Source organism: Emys orbicularis, chromosome 5 (assembly GCF_028017835.1).
Source record: "Emys orbicularis isolate rEmyOrb1 chromosome 5, rEmyOrb1.hap1, whole genome shotgun sequence".
Classification (NCBI taxonomy): Eukaryota; Metazoa; Chordata; order Testudines; family Emydidae; genus Emys; species Emys orbicularis.
In genome coordinates this window covers 95044451-95063342 of record NC_088687.1, presented here as the reverse complement: position 1 = coordinate 95063342, position 18892 = coordinate 95044451, and the positions used below count along the sequence as shown (strand labels likewise).

The window sequence follows — 18892 nt, the reverse complement described above, 5'->3', positions numbered from 1 at the left end:
TTCCTTAGGGCAATGATTGATTCTTTGCTTGCCTGCCTATTGTAGTAGTTATAATATAGATTCATAGATTTGAAGGCCAGAGGGGACACTTTGATCATTTAGCCTACCCTCCTTTATAACACAGACCATTGAACTTCCCCCCAAATAATTCCTAGAGCATATCTTTTAGAAAAAAACATTCTTGATTTTAAAATATCCAGTGATAGAGAATCCATCATGACCTTTGGTAAATTGTTCCAATGGTTAATTACCCTTGCTGTTAAAAATTTACACCTTATTTCCGGTCTGAATTTTGTCTAGCTTTAACTTCCAGTCATTGGATCATGCTATACCTTATTTTCTTTTGTAGACTGAAGAGCTTTTTTTATGTACAAAGCAATGTGTTATTTCCACTTTAGGGATGGACTCATCACTCAACTGCTTTCCCGTTAACTCATTAAATATTAGTAATAATAATTGTTAGTATTATTAGGACACAATTGTGGTAGGCCAGGGGTTGGCAACCTCTGGCACGCGGCTCGCCAGTTTGTTTACCTGCCGTGTCCGCAGGTTCGGCCGATTGCGGCTCCCACTGGCCACCGTTCGCTGCTCCGGGCCAATGGGGGCGGCGGGAAGCGGTGTGGGCCGAGGGATGTGCTGGCCGCGGCTTCCTGCCGCCCCCATTGGCCCGGAGCGGCGAACCGCGGCCAGTGGGAGCCGCGATCGGCCGAACCTGCATACGTGACAGGTAAACAAACAGGCCCAGTCCACCAGGATGCTTACCCTGGCGAGCCGCATGCCAGAGGTTGCCGACCCCTGTGCCCTAGCATTGTATAAACAGAACAAAAAGTTGGTCCCTACCTGTGACAGGGTAGTCTGCCCCCTTAAGACTATCCGGGACTTAGAGGTCAGCCCCACCCCTGTAATGTAGAGTGACCCTTTAAGATTTTGGGAAGTCTGACATATACAAGGACCTAGGAGATGTTGGTAGGGCGGAAACAGTCCCAGAAATAAGTAATGTTTGGAAAGAAATCCTGTTACTGTTTCTTAAAGGGACCAGGAGCCTTGCAAGGCTGCCCTCTCTCCCACCCAGTTGGGATGAGCTTTACAAAGTGGTCCAGGCATCATATATGCTGCTTCGTCCTTCATAGCAGAAGGCTTGCCTGGTGGATTCTCTGAGTTTGTGGATTAACTGGGGAGAAAGGATCAGCTGAAGGAGAACCTGGTTAAGGCCCTACAAATGGCCAAAATTACAACCCAGGTGCCAGGAGCAGAGCTTCACGTCTGTGAAGAATTATTCTACTGAACTAATTTTTTTTAACAAAGAACATCATATTAGAGAGATGATGAGTCTGAAAGTCTATCTTGCATCTTATGGAATTTCCACATTTTCCTGTCCATTTGTCAGTACGTACTAGCTGATCTTGCTACTATTTTTATTAATAGTTTGCAAATTCTGACACAGATAAACTATTTCAGCACACTGAGCCAAGAGTGATTTATTTAGAAAATTATTGTCTGATAAAAGAACGCTTTAAATGGTACTTGCAAAGACTAAAGGATAATCAGCATACCCCAAAATTAAGGCTGGGTAGCTAGCACAAGTCCTAGAGGGCAGGGTGGTGGGGGAGACTAGTGAAAGGAGGATTATATGGTAGGGGTGAACTGGTTGTCCTTAAGTGTTTGGTTCAAGACATTCTAACACTTGGGTTTTAAGTGCAGAATTCAGGTAAAGTAAGTGTAATAATTTGGTGGTTTGGTGGAGTCCAATGAAACACTTCAATTGTTAACTATTTGTTAGTCATGTTTTTAGTTTATGAAATTTTCAGGTTTTTTTTAATGCGTACCAAAGGTTTAAACAGGGTTGGCATATAAGACCCACAGGAGGGGTGCTCTGCTCCAAAATATCTTATGAGGCCTATAGTATGTTTCTCTCTTGCAGACTTTAGGAAGTCCATAGGAGGTTGGGATGGGGGAAACATCTCGGTGAGATTGTGACATTCCCCTGGTGTTATCTGGACCGGTGATCTGCTAGGTCATTCCAATCCTTGACTCTGGGAGCCAGCCTTACCCTGCTCTGCTGTGAGAACCCCCACTCCTGGGCTGTTCACGCACAGCCTCTGGCATGTAAGCTGCTTGGATTGTGCAACCGAATGACACTAGCCAATATCTCCGGTCCCAGACACAACCCTAGGAACCTCTGTCTTGCAGTGTCCAGTTATGCCCGCTGGACGCCGCAAGCTTATATAAGTTTGTCAATTTAACAAAGAAATTGATATACACCAGACTTGTTACCCTAAGGGGAGTCTCTGACACGCTTCAAACCAAACACACTGCTTCAGGTAGAATAAACAAACAAATTTATTAACTACAAAGATAGATTTTAAGTGATTATAGTTCAAAGCACAAGAAGTCAGATTTGGTCAAATTAAATAAAAGCAAAACACATTCTAAGCTGATCTTAATACATTCCATGTCCTTACCAACTTACATGCTTCTCACCACAGGCTGGCCGGTTGCCCTTCAGCCAGGCTCTCCCCTTTGATCAGCGCTTCAATCGCTTGGTGGTGATGTCTGTTGATGGAGGTGGAAGAGAGAGGAAGAGCAAACGTCTCTCCCTTTTATTATGTTCTTTCTTCCCTCTTGGCTTTGCCCCCCCCTTCAGAGTCAGGTGAGCATTACCTCATCGTAGTGCCAAACTGACCAAATGAAGGGGGGTGACTCACTCAAGAGTCCAACAGATCCTTTGTTGCTGCCTAGGCTAGTGTCCTTTGTTCCTGTGAGGCTGGGCTGGGTTTGTCCCATACATCTGTAAAAAATGAAAGGGGGAGGGGGGGAAGAACACCCTTTCATGAACACCCAGCCAGCCAGTTAGCTATAAAGTTCCTCTTGGTGGCTGTTCTCTGCTTGCTTTACCTGTAAAGTGTTAAAAAAGTTCCCCAGGTAAAGGAAAAGGAGTGGGCACCTGACCAAAAGAGCCAATGGGAGGCTAGACTCTTTAAAAAGGGGAAAAAAACCTCCCCTTCATCTGTTGTTTTCTGGAGGAGACACAGAGCAGCAGCTCAGTGGCTTGAGCATTGGCCTGCTAAACCCAGGGTTGTGAGCTCAATCCTTGAGGGGGCCACTTAGGGATCTGGGGCAAAATCAGTACTTGGTCCTGCTAGTGAAGGCAGGGGGCTGGACTCGATGACCTTTCAAGGTCCCTTCCAGTTCTAGGAGATAGGATATCTCCATTAAAAAAAAAAAAAAAGCTATAAGCAGGAATGCTGTGTAAGGCTTGAACCAGGTATGACAATTCATCTTCCATACCTAGAAGAAATTATTGGATAGGAAATATTTAAATAGACGCAATCAGGTTTATTTCGGCTTGTGGATCTCCTTTGTGCTAACCCCAGATGCTTTTGTTTGCTTGTAACCTTTAAGCTGAACCCCCAAGAAAGCTATTTTGGGTGCTTAATTTTTTGGAATTGCTCTTTTAAAATCTAGTAAAAGCCTAGGTTCCAGATGTATTTTCTTCTTTTTTGTTTTTAAGAAAATTTACCTTTTTTAAGAACAGGATTGGATTTTTGGTGTCCTAAGAGGTTTGTGCATACGCTATTTGATTAGCTGGTGGCAACAGCTAATTTCCTTTGTTTTCTTTCTCAGCTCTTCCCCGGAGGCGGGGGTGGGGGTGTGAAAGGGCTTGAGGGTACCCCACAGAGAGGAATTCCCAAGTGTTCCTTCCTGGGTCCAAGGGGCTTTTTTGCATTTGGGTGGTGGCAGCATTTACCAAGCCAAGGTCAGAAAAAAGCTGTAACCTTGGGAGTTTAATACAAGCCAGGAGTGGCAAGTATTAGTTTTTAGAATCCTTGCGGGCCCCCATCTTCTGCACTCAAAGTGACAGAGCAGGGATTCAGCCCTGACACATGCCCTGATGAGGTGTGAACTACCCTGCTGCTCTTGGAGATTTTTTGCCTGGGTTTGTTTTAAGCCACGAGGACACATTTTCAGCCTCATAACTATATACATGAAATCACAACCTGTAACATTATTATAACAACAATGCTCAGTGCATCATGAGCCTTCCGAAGACACCCGACATGACAAACTTTGCATTGGATACCACACAATCATATTACAAGGATGAACATGGGGGTGCAGGGTATTCCCCCGAGGTACAGAAGGTCACACTTCCATTCTTAGTTTACTGCAAGAGGGTTAGTCACTGACTAGCTTGAAGGCAGTTTGTGTTACAGTTCTCTTGGCATCCACCCATCAAGGCCATGAGGCAGTGTGCCTCCGTTTCCCCATTCATACAGCAAACCAGGTTACTCCGCTGTGGTAAGCTTTAAACCTGTTTACAGGTATTAATTGAAAAGTAGCATTATCATAAGGTTTAACATCCATGTCAAAAATTTTATCCCCAAAACTTAACATTAATACCAAAATTTTTATCTCAGATGTGTGTTTACCACACCCTCTGTTCAGATATTCGAGTTTGAGGTTAGTTTGTTCATTACCCATGGTGTTCTTTGACTCTCTCCCATGTAATCAGTCACTGGCGTTTCTTTCCCTCCAGTGTTCCCCTCTGTGTGGGCTCTTAATTTAATCATGTTTCTGGAATTTTGGTGCCTCAGGGTCTGGCAAGATAGGTGTTCAGGGGGATCCTGCACATTGGCTGGCCCTTTGGGGAGCGGTCTCCCAACCCCAGGACTGTACATATGCAGAAAATCCAGCTCCCCTTTTGAGGTTACCCTGTGTTTCCCCCTCCCAGCACTGAGTCCTTCCCTGCCTCCTAGAAGGCTGTGATCTGTGCTCTCTGTGCTAGGTGTGTTTACCCTTTGTTCAGATTCACCTTTTCCCAGCAGCTTTTCTGTAACTGCTCCCTGTCTCTCACTAGCCTGGGGGAAAAAAACCCTTCTCTGTTAGTTGGGTCATATGTGTTCTCACAAACTACCACCTGGCAATTTCCTGGTCTCAACTCCTCTGCTGTCATAGGCACTGGAGTTGCATCTTGATGTAAAGAGACACAGTTACTTTCCAAAAACTTATCAGAAATAGCATCCTGAAAAACTGGGACCTGGTTTGGGGTACCCTCTGCCACCCCTTTCTCTGTCCCTGAGAAGTCAGCTGTGTGACTGCTCCCCTCCAGGAGGTCAGTTACATGGTTCCTTCCCAAACCTGAGTCACAGGGTGAGTGCCTGGGTGCACAGATGCTGACCCAGCCATCCTCCTAGTGTCCTGGGCATCCTGCCCCAAGTGACTAGTGAGGAGACATTCCTGTACCCCCACTATTCCTTCCCCAGTTTCCTCCTCTGGGCCCCCTCCTAAGACACATTTCTCTGTGCTCCCTAGGAAGGGTTCTATCCCTTGTTCATCTACAAAACTCTGCCAGCTAACAACTGGGACAGTTTAATCACTGAAAACACCCTGCGGGCAAGTTGCGTTCTGCTGGAAAGGAGCTAGTCTCAGCCCCTCCCATACTTGGAAGCACACTGCTTCCCTGTGTTACAGAGTCACAGGAATCCTCACCCAGTGGTTTCTGAGATCCCCTGCCCCTTCTCTGGGCTCTCCTCTGGGACACATTTCTCTATCCTCCCTAGAGCCGTTTGTCTCTGGTTCAGCTGCAACCTGCTAGCAGTTAACCACCTGGACAGTTCTCTCCCTGGCAGGCATTACATCCCCATCCCTTCCTGATGTGATGTAGCCTCCAGCTGCAGTGCAGGAATTGGTCTCAACCACCCTCCCACCTGGAAGCATGGGGCTTCCCCCTGCTGCACAAGAAGACTCTCTCCCATTCTCTCAGCAGTTCCTGAGACCTTACCCTTTCCCTCGGGGGTCCCAGCATAAAACTTCCTCCTGATGCAGGCAAATACTTTAACTTGAGCTACATGGAAAAAATCATTACCAAGAAGCAGGTCGACTAGGGGGTGTTCTATTACCTGCACAGTCAAAACACTTTCCAAACCACATGGATTTTAGCTAAGGGTACCAGGAATCTGCTTTCGCCCACCCGCACAATCTCTGTTAATATGTGCTGGGTGATGTGGGACTGACAGGGCCAGGATTAATTGATGGGGTCTGGGAGGCAGAACACTGATGTTAAGATACTACAAAATGCAAAATTAATTGCTATGGGGCTGGAGGGCACAATTAATTAACTGGAGGTTTGGAAGAAACTGGAGCCTTTTGCATCACTAGGTTGTAATCTGTGCAAATTTGTGTAACTCTATGCAAATTAACAATCTATTTCTTTGTCACAAGATGTTGACACTTATGGATTCTTGGCCCTAGATGCTCCCTTCCCTATTCCATCCTCCCTGCTCATTTCAGGAGTCCCCAGTACTCCAAAATCTCTCTCGTCTACTGATTTCCCTGCATACCTCTCCACCCACCTGATGTAACCAAATGTACCCTTCCACCACCGTCCATCTCATTTTAGGGACCCTGCCACACTAACATTTCCAAACCCCATTTCCCCCACTGTTTATTTAATGGACCTCCACTCTACTGAGTTCAGAGCTCCCTGATGCCTGGCATTTCCTTCCTCCAGGCAGAGGCCTCTGTGCGGTCACCAGACAGCAGCGGCTTAAAAGTTTCCTCACCTAAATTTGAGGGCTAAGAAACAATTATTTGCCCCCTCCAGCAACGGTGTGAGGGAGTGGTGCATTCCAGGTGAGTGGCAACAGCTCAGCAGCATATGGTGAATTAAAGCAGTAGCATTGTCTTCAATGTGGAAGCTATTACAGCAAGCACCACACTAGAAGATAAAACCATAAAGTGTTCTTTTTTAAGTTATTCCTGTTCATTGATAAACTGCTTTCATTTAGAATAGTTAGTTCTCTGAGGTTCCTGTTTTTACTGTTAGCAGGATGCAAACCTAGCATGCCCATCATAATCCTCCTGCTCCAACACAGCCCCTAACTTCCAAATCCTCACTCACTTCCATACTCAAACTATCCCAGTGGTGCTGCTCTGAGTCCCCGCCTGGGCTCCTGTGTGTAACTAACCTCTAACAAAACTTGAGCCTAATTTAGTGGCATCCTTTCTTTTTAGCCAGCTCTTGCAAATAATATTTTACTTAATAGATGTTTATTGGTAACCTGTCTCATGCCTGGAGTTTTTAAAGCTAAATACCATACACAGGACATGCAACTGTATATTTAAAATGTTTGGCATATGGCTCATACAGTAACACCTGACAGATAGTGAGTTGGTTACAATACCAAAAATATATTACCATTTTTAAAAATAAATGGTGTAAGAATTACCTCTTGAGAATTCACCATTTCTGTAACTATGAATACCCCTGAATTTATTAGAGAATGCAATTTTCCTGTAAGCAAGCAGGCAGATAAAGCACAGGAAGGAAACACATTGTGCATTGAAAGGAATGGCTGGGACCTTGAATGTCAATTTTAGTAATTCCCCTCGTTAATACTCCCTTCATAGAAATGACCAATTCCCACCTTGGAGGTCTATCAATTCTATTTGTCTGCAGATATACCACAACCCATATATGTTGTGAAGTTTTTCTTTGCAGCCAGAGCACCACACAACAGGCTTTCTTTTTAGGTGAAAGGCAGTCAGTTTCTGTAGAAACTGACAAGTCCATGAGAAAAGCACTGGTACAGTGTACAAGCCACTACTGTCACAGGCAAGCACCAGCTCAATCTTGTACGCAGATGTTCCACAGCACAATTGGTTAAGTAAGATGTAGCACGGCATGTTATGCGAGCGTACATCAAATGTACATGCGTGCGTCATTCTTCTCTTAATTGTTTCATGAGTGATCCAAATCCAGCTCAAGTATCAGAGTGGTAGCCATGTTAGTCTGTATCCACAAAAACAATTAGGCATCCAGTGGCACCTTAAAGGCCAACAGATTTATTTGGGCATAAGCTTTTGTGAGTTAAAAAAACCACTTCTTCAGATGCTTATGCCCAAATAAATCTGTTAGTCTTTAAGGTGCCACCGGACTCCTCATTGTTTTTGTTAATCCAGCTCAGCACCAACTTCAAACTTGGATCTCAACTTTCCCTTAGAGATGGGGGAACCTGTGACCCGCTCAACCACCCTTTGCTCCGACGAGGAGGCTGGCTGGCATTCCCTCCATGGAGCTCCGCGTCTGCCCGCTGGGAGATGCAGGGGAATCCCCCCCCCGACAGCGGCTTCCCAGGAGGAGGCACCGAACCCCTACGTCCACTCCTCATTCAGCCACTGGCTCACGAGGCAAGAGCACGACTCGCCTAGTTCTCGCGCACACACGCAGCAGCTGCGGAGGATCGGGGAGGCGGGGTCCGCACATCCCAGCGGCTAGCCTTGGGGGCGGGGCGAGGAGAGGAGAGCGGAACAAGACTACCAGGCGCATGCGCACTAAGCGAGTTCGCGGAGGTAGTTGGGAGGGGTGCTTTCCTGCTGCTCCTTCCTGTCCGTAGCTGTATCCGGGTCATTCCGGTGAAACCCCCCTTGTCCCGTTCCCGCGGGGTCATTGTGTCGCTGCGGGTTTCCGGTCCTCTTCCCCCTCCCAGGGAGGTTTGTGTGTCGGTGCGGTTGGCATCGCCGTTGAGCCGTTTTTTCATTTCTTCTAGTCCCCTCCCCGTGCTTGCCCGCATGGATCCTCCCGGGCGGGTAGTGCGGAGCCCCCGAGGAGGGGAGGATGGCGGCGGCCCGGGTCAGGTACGGAGGAGCTGCCCCTGACTTGGGGCTGAGCGGCTGGGGGAGCCCGTTGCCCAGGCGCTCCCGGGGTGCCGGTAGGGCTGGGGCCGGGCAGGCGCGAGGGGCGCTGTTGTGAAGCCCGGGAGGCCTCTGCGAGCCCTGCAGTGTGATGTGGGGTCCCAGGCCCCCGCGTATTTGTAGGCGCGAGGGGTCCTGGGGCTCGACTGCGCCTGGTATCACTCAACGCCTGCCCCTTCGCCGCCCGCCCCCGGGGCAGCTGTTGTGTGTGAGACCCTGTCCGCCCCAGCCGGGCTCTGCTTGCAGTTCGTGTAGAGGGGAAATAGCCTGACCCCTTGGCCTGCCTGTGTCAGCGCTGGTAACCTCTGACGTGGTGGCAGCCGCAGTTTGGGGCGACGGAGATTGTTGTAGCAAAACATCTCTGCCATGTTTGCGGAGTTGGCGTCTCCAGCTGGGATTGTTTAAATAAGGAAGATTTAATAAAATATCTGAGAGTGCAAGTGAGGTGTCATTGAAACACACATAGCAAAACCCCTTTTTGTTCACTAAAGTGTACATTAAACATCTCCTTAGAATTACTTGCAACGGAGATTTGCTGTCTATATATTTCCTCTGCCCCCACATGCTATTGGTACCCAGGCTTCTCTTTTGGAGGCATAAGTAATAAACTAGCCTAGCCTAAAATACAAACTGATGTTGAATAAATTGAATATGCTATGGGCTAACTCTTTATGTAGCATTTCCATATGTTATGGATAAGGTTATGATTATGTCATGGAGGTCACAAAATCCGTGACTTCCTTTGATCTCCGTGACATTTTCTGCCTGGGGCTGGTGCTCCCAGCCCCAACCCCCAAAGCTGCCCAGCCACAGTAGGGAATGGGGGGATCCTGAAGCTGCCCAGCCATGGTGGGCACTGGGGGGACCCTGCAGCAGTCCAGCTGGGGACCCTGCAGCTCCCAGTCATGGCAGGGGACAACACCTGAGCTCCCAGCCACCCTGATAGGGGGGATGACAAGTGGACCCTACAGCAGCCCAGCCCCTGTGGGCAGAGGGACCCCAGAGCTCCCACTCCTCACAGCAGCAGGGGATCCGGGAGCCCCAGCAAGAATGGGTGCTGAACCCACCTCACCATTTTGTCAGGGATATTTTTAGTGAAAGTCAGGGACAGGTCACAGGCTTCAGTGAATTTTTGTTTATTGCCCATGACCAGTCATGACTTTTACTAAAAATATCTGAGCAAAAACTTAGCCTTAATTATGGATGTTCCTTTGTAATTTGAAGTTTTGCTCTCCCACTGCTGTGAGATCCAGTTAATGAGAGAAATGTATTGTGAATTGGTAATGTAGAATAACTTCTCTCTAAAAATGTTATCTTTTATTCATAGTATTAGGTGCTCACCACAGCCTAACATCACTTAGCTCTCTCACAATAGTGGTGATGATCAGGCACTCCAAGTTCGGGGGGGAGTAGTGGAGGGGTTGGCCAGCCTTCACCTTATAACATCTTATAGATAATTGAAATGTTGTATGTGGTTAAGACTTTTCTACTGTGTTAAGTTATAGTGACTAACACCAATATGATCCTAGTGCTCTGTGAATAGTTAGAATCTGTTGACCTTCAAGGCCGGCTGCAAGATCTGTCTTTTACCCAGGCTTTTGTGGCGGGAGGAATACGATAAGGGCAGGTATTTAAGTGTATGGCAGGGTTTTTGGTTATTTTCTCATGTCTGGATAAGCTGCTGTGTATTTGTTTTTCAATGTTATTGTATCTTTAAAATTATACCTAAGGCAGCAAGAGGCCTGGATTATAACTCTAACTAAATTAAATAGCTAATAATGGTTGCCCAATGAATAAAGGCCCCAATTTATTAAATTACAGCTATTTCATGTAAAAGTGTAGAGATTAGGAAAAGCATTTTTAAAAAGCTTCATTCTGTTAATATTTTCATATAAATATCTTTTAATGTTCATTTTTCATACTGAAAGAATCCTATAGGTATGGCTTACGTACCAACAGAGGATGAAAGAAGAATTTTCAGGGAATGCAACCAAGAGAGCTTCTGGTATAGATGTGAGTCAAGTTTGCTGATAAACCACCTTTGTCTCCATTTTAATCTCCTCTTTCTTCCTCCTTTGTAGTATTGTTTTTGCCATTATCACAGCTATTTAAGAATGAGAGCCAAAACCTGCAAATCCTTACTCATGAGTAAGGACTATTTGTATGAGAAGCTTCACTGAAATCAAATTATACACTGAGATATATTAAGATAAGTAATATTATGGAAGGAAAATGCTTGTCACATCATCTCCCTGAATACTTGATCCATTAGCATTTACAGTAACTGTTTTAAAGATCCAGTTATAGGGACTGTTTTGCTTCCCATAGTTACACAGGGTTGTAAAGCACCTCCCCACCACCTACCGTTACTGACTTACTGTGAGGAAGTCTCTGTGCTTGTCGGGGGTCAGCTCCCTGACTCCACCACCACTGGGCAACACGTGCACTCCCTCCTCAGTCTACACAGACTCTGCTGTCCTTCTTCAGGTTTGCGATAGACACACTCCAACCTATGAGCATTTCACTGGAGTGCTCAGCTCCTGTTGCACAGTATTGACAGATACACTGATCCCAAAGGAACAGTACACCTCAGCTTACCAGTTATATCTTAGGTCATAGCTCCACTTTACACACAACATTTAAAAATGTTTTTAGTGAAAACAAGTATGTTTATTTAACAAGAATAGAGATTTGAGAAGTAGCAAGGAAAAGTATTGGCAACAAATGGTTACATGTAAAATAAAATCATAACACACATTCTAGAGCCTAGACTTAACTAGATATTTTCCTGTCTAATGAAGTTTGGCTCACCCAAAGTCTTTGCAGCATTTTCTAGTGAGGTTGACTGTGACCCTCCTTTCATAAGACAGAATATGATGATTGTTCGTCTCCTCCATGTAGGATCCTGGATATATATCAGTTCTCCTGTTGTACCCCTAGAATCCATTTTTTAAATTTGTAAGCAGGATATTCCCCTGTCGTTTGTTTTTTTTCTGCAGTTTTCCTCTCTTTTGATTTCACAGTCTCTTGATTAGTATCAGGATCAATAATGGAAATAGGTCTCCATTTTGATGCATACAATGAACGATACGTAAGTGGCCAGACATAGAGAGATAAGCATCTGCTATCCTCTCCCTGAAGAGAACCTCTCTGTGGCACATTGCATCCTTGTGACCTGCCTTTAACTTCAAGGCTTTAAGAACATAATTTTTGGTATAGATAGTTCTTAAATATTATCCATCATTTGCAGTCTTGTTTTAGCTGTGTTGGTCCCAGGATATTAGAGAGACAAGGTGGGCGAGGTAATATCTTTTATTAGACCAACTTCTGTAACTATACATACAATATGATGGGGGCTAATTTAGCTACAACAAGTCAGGAAAAAGATCATGGAGTCATCGTGGATAGTTCTCTGAAAATGTCCACGCAGTGTGCAGAGGCGGTCAAAAAAGCAAACAGGATGTTAGGAATCATTAAAAAGGGAATAGAGAATAAGACTGAGAATATATTATTGCCCTTATATAAATCGATGGTACGCCCTCATCTCGAATACTGTGTACAGATGTGGTCTCCTCATCTCAAAAAAGATATACTGGCACTAGAAAAGGTTCAGAAAAGGGCAACTAAAATGATTAAGGGTTTGGAACGGGTCCCATATGAGGAGAGATTAAAGAGGCTAGGACTCTTCAGCTTGGAAAAGAGGAGACTAAGGGGGGATATGATAGAGGTATATAAAATCGTGAGTGATGTTGAGAAAGTAGATAAGGAAAAGTTATTTACTTATTCCCATAATACAAGAACTAGGGGTCATCAAATGAAATTAATAGGCAGCAGGTTTAAAACAAATAAAAGGAAGTTCTTCTTCACGCAGCGCACAGTCAACTTGTGGAACTCCTTACCTGAGGAGGTTGTGAAGGCTAGGACTATAACAGAGTTTAAAAGAGAACTGGATAAATTCATGGTGGTTAAGTCCATTAATGGCTACTAGCCAGGACGGGTAAGGAATGGTGTCCCTAGCCTCTGTCTGTCAGAGGGTGGAGATGGATGGCAGGAGAGAGATCACTTGATCATTGCCTGTTAGGTTCACTCCCTCTGGGGCACCTGGCATTGGCCACTGTCGGCAGACAGGATACTGGGCTAGATGGACCTTTGGTCTGACTCGGTACGGCCTTTCTTATGTTCTTATGTTGGTGAAAGAGAAAAGTTTCAAGCTACACAGAGCTGAAGAAGATCTCTGTGAATCTTGTAAGTTTGTCTCTAAATATTATCCATACACCTGTTTCTCAGTGATGATGATGATCTGTAAGCTACTGGCTCTTGGTAGAGACCTTACGTGCCACACTTCGGTGAATTATTATGCATATGCTTGACCTTAGAGATCCCTGTAAATGCCTATGCCCCCCCCCCCCCCCGCCCCGCCCTTTGTCAGTTCACATCAAGAGGTCCCTGGGTCACAGCCTTATCCTGCAAACCTTTATACAAGTTGGCCGTCAAAATTAGTCTGACTATTCATGTGAGTAAGGGTTTGTAGGATTTGGATGGCTTTTTAAACCATGTAAATGCTAGTGAAATATGCAAAAGAGTGAGATAAGACAGTTCTATATTTTTGAACTTCTGCAGCAGCTTCATGCAATTTTTTTAATTGAGGTTTTTATTGAATTGAATATGAAAATGAAAAATTCAGTACAGTAGCTCCTGTTATATATTTTGATATTCAATTCAGTTTATTTTACACTCTCCTCATATTTTGAGTTCTGAGTTGTGCAGATTATCTTTCATAGGTCATTAAGGTAAATGGGACAGTTCACACTTCTTAGAACCATTGTTTTCAGTCTCTCTGCAACTTCAGTAAGAGAACAAACATCAATAAACATCAGTTTACACTCAGTTTGCCTCTCAGGGTATGTCTACACAGCAACTAGACATGTACCAGGCTGGCCCCTGCCAGCCAACTCCGACTTATGGGGCTGTTGCATTGCAGTGTAGACTTCTGAGCTTGGGATGGAGCCTAGGCTCTGGGACCCTCTCACCCCACAGTGTCCTAGAGCCCGGGGTTCTCCCCTGCACCCCGAGCACCACCAGCCTGAGTTAGCTGGCATGGGCCAGTCATGGATATCTAGTTGCTATGTAGACATACCATCAGAGGAAATCTCTGCAGCCATGAGCACTAGAAATATTTTATTTAATGAAGGCTGAGATTCTGGAGTGAGACTCTGGAGCATGACTCTGCAGCAAACTGAATTCTGCAAATCATAGAATACACGGGGCCTGTGATCATGCATTGTCTTAACAGAATGCTGCTTGCCCAATATACAGTGTGATTTGTTTCAATTATCAAAACAGTGTTTTTTTTACAAAATGCTGAAGAATTCTTGACCAAAATGGATTGTATTATTACTTTACATTCCCCCCCCCCCCCCCGCCCCAATCCAAAAGGCCAGCACCACTTCTTCATTTACTTATGGTCTGGAGATCATGACATTATCTTTTTGGATATGAGTCTTCTGTCTGTCATCTGTGCCTTTGTCATCTAGAGCAGTGGTCTCCAAACTTTTTTGATTGCGCACCCCTATCAGTAAAAAAATTTTGAGCACGCACCCCCTGCCACGCTGGCTCTACCATTTTTGCCGAAGCAAAAAAAAAAAAAGCCGCCTGAACTGCCGAAGCAAAAAAAAAGCTCCTCCTGTGGCGCACCGCCAAGGATCCTCTTACGCACCCCACTTTGGAGACCACTGATCTAGAGAGTAGATTGCTGCACTATGGTTTTTATGAGGCTGCATCTTAATTCTTTGTGGAAACTGAAGCTACGTAGAATTTAGCAGTCTGTTTGTTGAACAGTATATTTTTTATGTGAACAAAAATAGTGCACTGGGACCTCTGATTTGAATGAGCTGTCTGTCTGTTTTGGGGTAGGTTCCTATCTCTCTGAAAAACCTCCTTTCCCCTCAATTTTGGGACTCTCTCCCAGCATGTTTTGAAATAGCTGGAATCTTGAATTTCCAGTCATGCAGCAAGAACCCTCTTTGGTCCCTAGCTTTTGGGAAGGGGAGGTAATGATGAGGGTTGTAAGTGATGGGAGGAATGTGGGTTCAGTTAATGGTCATTTGACCATTAAATGACTAAAACAATGGTCTTCCTTTTTTTTTTTTTTAGCTAGGACATTGCTGCTAATTGGGGTGATGGTTGGAGTTTTAAAAAGAGCAGTGGAGTAGTTACTATCTTATTTTTATATATACATTGAAAAAAGTGAAATTGTTGAAACTCAAAATTAGTTTCTACAATACTTCCACTCAGTTACTCAATTTTAGGAGGATACCTTCTACCAGGTTTTTCAAGTGTAAGTTTAGTGTTATCTTATTCATAGAGTTTAAGGCCAGAAGGGACCATTAGATCATCTGGTCTGACCGCCTTTATATTACAGGCTATTAAACTTCAGCCAGTACCCGTGTATTGAGCCAATAACTTATGATTGTGTTTAGCTAACACATCTTCCAGAAAGGAATGCGTCTTGATTTGAAGACATCAGGAGAGAGAGAATCCGCCACTTTGAAAAGACTGCAAATTATAATTCTTCTTTTTTTCTCCATATTAATAAGCTACTTTTCCCTCCCACAGCTGTGCCTTTTTCTGCAGTAAGCATGATTGTCACTTCGGGCTTAATTAAGGAAGGTAAACTTTAAAACATCTTTTGGTTTAACTTCATGTTGCTCAGATAAGTTTTACTTGTACTCTCAACAAGGTTGCCATGCATAAATTTGATTTTAAATCAGAATATGTAAGTAGATTAGAAATATGTGTAGGAAATATTGTGAAAACTTGACGAGTGGAGAAATGCAAGCTTTTGTACATGTGGGGAAGAAAAAATATTCAGAAAAAGAAATATTCAGTGGTAGGGAGAAACCTCCAAAGCAGTAACTCTGAAAGAAATCTAGGGATGATCATAGATTTTGGAATTGGATTGAAATGGAAAATACTTAAATATTAAAATATCATTATATAAATGAGGGTTTCCCCTCATCTAGAACATTGTATTCATTTGTGGTCATGCCAAAGGCTACGATTTAGTCACAGACATTTTTACTAAAAGTCATGGGCAGATCATAAAACAACAATTCACAGCCCGTGACCTGTCCATGACTTTTAGTAAAAATGTCTGTGATTTAATCTTGGGGGTGAGGCGCTGGGGGGAGACACTGTGGGGGCCACTTCTGTGTGGGGCGCTGGGGACTGTGGCTGCTCTGGCCGGCCGGGAACTGCTGCCTGGGGCCATAGACCGTGGCTGCTCCGGCCAACTGGGAACCGCTGCCCGGGGTCATGGACTGCGGCTGCTCTGGCTGTCCCGAAACCGCTGCTGGGGGCTGTCGGAGCAGCAGCTGGTGTGGCTGTCCCCGGGGCCGCTCCGGCAGTGGCTGGTGTGGCTGTCCCAGGAACCACCTGAGCAGCTGGCCCTGGGGTCAGCCACACTGGCCCCTGCAGAAGTCACGGAGGTTGTGGAAAGTCACGGAATCTGTGACTTCTGCGACCTTTTGACAGACATGGAGCTCTAGTCATGCCGTATCAAAAAAGGATATTGTGTAACTAGAAGAGATTCAGATATGGGCTCTGAGAATGCAAAAAAGCATAGAAAAAACTTGCTTATGGAAACTGAAAAGACTGGGATTGTTTATCTCAGAGAAGAAGCAAATAAGAGGGGACATAAGTCTACAAAATTAATTAATGTTATAAATGAGGTAGAGTGGGAACGTCTTTTCTCCGTGTCTCAGTACAAAAACAAGGGAACCATCAATGAAATGGTGCCACATTCCAAACTCATACTTGGAAATACATATTCATGCGATGTGTAATTGAACTGGATGCCATAGGATGTTGCTGAGACCAAGACCTTAGCAAGATCCAAAAGATATTTTACATTTTTATGGATTTCAAGAATATTTAGACATAAAACATTAAGTACAGTAACTCTAGGGTTACCATATTTCAGCAAGCAAAAAAGAGGACGGGAGGAGCCCCGCCCCTGTCCTGCCCTAGCCCCACCCCTGCCCCTTCCATTCCCTCCCACTTCCCGCCCCCCTCAGAACTCCCAACCCTCCCCCTGCTCCTTGTCCCCTGACTGCGCCCTCCTGGGACCCCTGCCCCTAACTGCCCCCCAGGACTCCACCCCCTACCTAAGCCTCCCTGCTCCTTGTTCCCTGACTGCCCCCTCCTGAGACCCTCCCCCCATCCTAACTGGCCCCCTAGGACCCTACCCCCTACCTGTCCCCTGACTGCCCCAACCCTTATCCACACCCCCACCCCCACCCCCAGACAGACCCCTGGGACTCCCACGCCCCATCCAACCACTCCCCACCCCCTGACAGCCCCCCCTCCCAGAACTCCCGACCCATCTAAACCCCTCTGCTCCCTGTCCCCTGACTGCTCCGATCCCTCTCCCCACCCCTGCCCCCTGACAGCCCCGCCCCCAGAACTCCCAACCCCCCCCACCCCCCAGCTGCTTGTCCCCTGACTGCCCCCTCCTGGGACCCCTGCTCCTAACTGCCCTCCAGAACCCCACCCCCTACCTAAGCCTCCCTGTTCTTTGTCCCCTAACTGCCCCCTCCTGAGACCTGCCCCCCCAGGACCCTACCCCCTACCTGTACCCTGACTGCCCAAAACCTTATCCACACCCCCACCCCCACCCCCAGAAAGCCCCCCCCGAACTCCCGACCCCCCCCCCCCGCTCCCTGTCTCTTGACTGCCCCCTCCAGAACCTCCCTGCCCCTTCTCTGACCCCCTTACCCTGCTGCTCAGACCAGTGTGCCGGGGAGGAGGAGCAGGGGGAGGAGCTCCAGACTGCCGGTGTGAACTGCCGGCTGGTGATCTGCGAATGCAGGGAGGGAGGGAGGAAGTAATCTTAGCTGCAGGGGAGAGGAGGAGGGGCTCTCTCTGGCTGTCGGAGCCCCATGTAAGTAGCACCATCCGGCCGGCTGCCCTGTCAGCAGCGCACGCTCTGCATGGGGGGGAATTCCGGACATTTACAGATTCCCCCCGGACACTATTTTTAACTCTAAAAGCCGGACATGTCCGGGGGAATCCGGACGAATGGTAACCCTAAGTAACTCCTCACTTAGTCGTCCCGGTTAACGTTGTTTCGTTGTTACATTGCTGATCGATTAGGGAACACGCTCGTTTAAAGTTGTGCAATGCTCCCTTATAACGTTTTTTGGCAGCCGCCTGCTTTGTCCACTGCTTGCAGGAAGAGCAGCCTGTTGCAGCTAGCTGGTGGGGACTTGGAACCAGGGTGGACCGGCAACCCCCCCATCAGCTCCCTGCTCCCCTAAGTTCCCTGTGCAGCAGCTGCCCAGCAGGCTACCAATTGCTGGCAGTTCAGCTGTCCCTCCTCCCACTGCCATGTGCTGCTCCTGCCCTCTGCCTTGGAGCTGCTCCCGGGAGCCTCCTGCTTGCTGTGCAGGGGAAGGGGGGCTAATGTCAGGGTGTCCCTCTCCCCCCTATTCCTGATCCCCCGCTTACCCCTTCTCCATATAGAGCAGGGGGGAGACACAACAGGGCTCAGGACAGAGAGAGCTGGCCACAGCTGCTTCCTGATCTCAACTTCCTGATCTTTTTCAAGGCAATGTACTTAGAGTGTGGTGTCAGCATACTTAAAGGGGCAATGCGCATCTCTCTCTCTCCCACACACACAGGATGTATGTCTCTGTCTGCCATGCTGTCTCCTCTCCCTCCATTTGTGCTGCCTTGTAGAGTGTGAGGCTACATTAACAACAATGAGGTAACCCTTGAGGGCTCAGCTGATTGCTAGTTCTTCATTTAGCAGTAAGGCATTCCCTGAGAAATATCCCACCCTCTGACTTCATCACCTCAACCAAGCTTCACAATCATCATTGCTGTGTACAGTACTAAATTGTTTGTTTAAAACTTATACTGTGTGTGTGTGTGTGTATATATATATATATATATGTATGTGTGTATATATATATATATATGTATGTGTGTATATATATATATATATATAGTTTTTTGTCTGGTGAAAAAAATTTCCCTGAAATCTAACCCCCCCATTTACATTAATTCTTATGGGGAAATTGTATTCGCTTAACATTGTTTCGCTTAAAGTTGCATTTTTCAGGTACATAACTACAACGTTAAGCGAGGCGTTACTGTACTTTAAAAAAATGGGAAGGGCTGTTAAACCTTACGCATC

The 18892-nt window shown here is 46.1% G+C and overlaps 1 protein-coding gene across 2 annotated transcripts in view; it reads left to right on the top strand.

The window, feature by feature from the left end:
• Positions 1 to 8364: 8364 nt before the first annotated feature.
• The window catches only part of OCIAD1 (OCIA domain containing 1), a 32098-nt gene continuing 21570 nt past the window's right edge, over positions 8365 to 18892 (top strand). For both annotated transcript variants that reach the window (XM_065404717.1, XM_065404716.1), the window contains exons 1-3: positions 8365 to 8637; positions 10623 to 10707; positions 15310 to 15363. In XM_065404717.1, the coding sequence (XP_065260789.1) occupies positions 8572 to 8637; positions 10623 to 10707; positions 15310 to 15363 (205 nt within the window). In that variant the 5' untranslated portion in view covers positions 8365 to 8571. The remainder of the gene's footprint in view (positions 8638 to 10622; positions 10708 to 15309; positions 15364 to 18892) is intronic.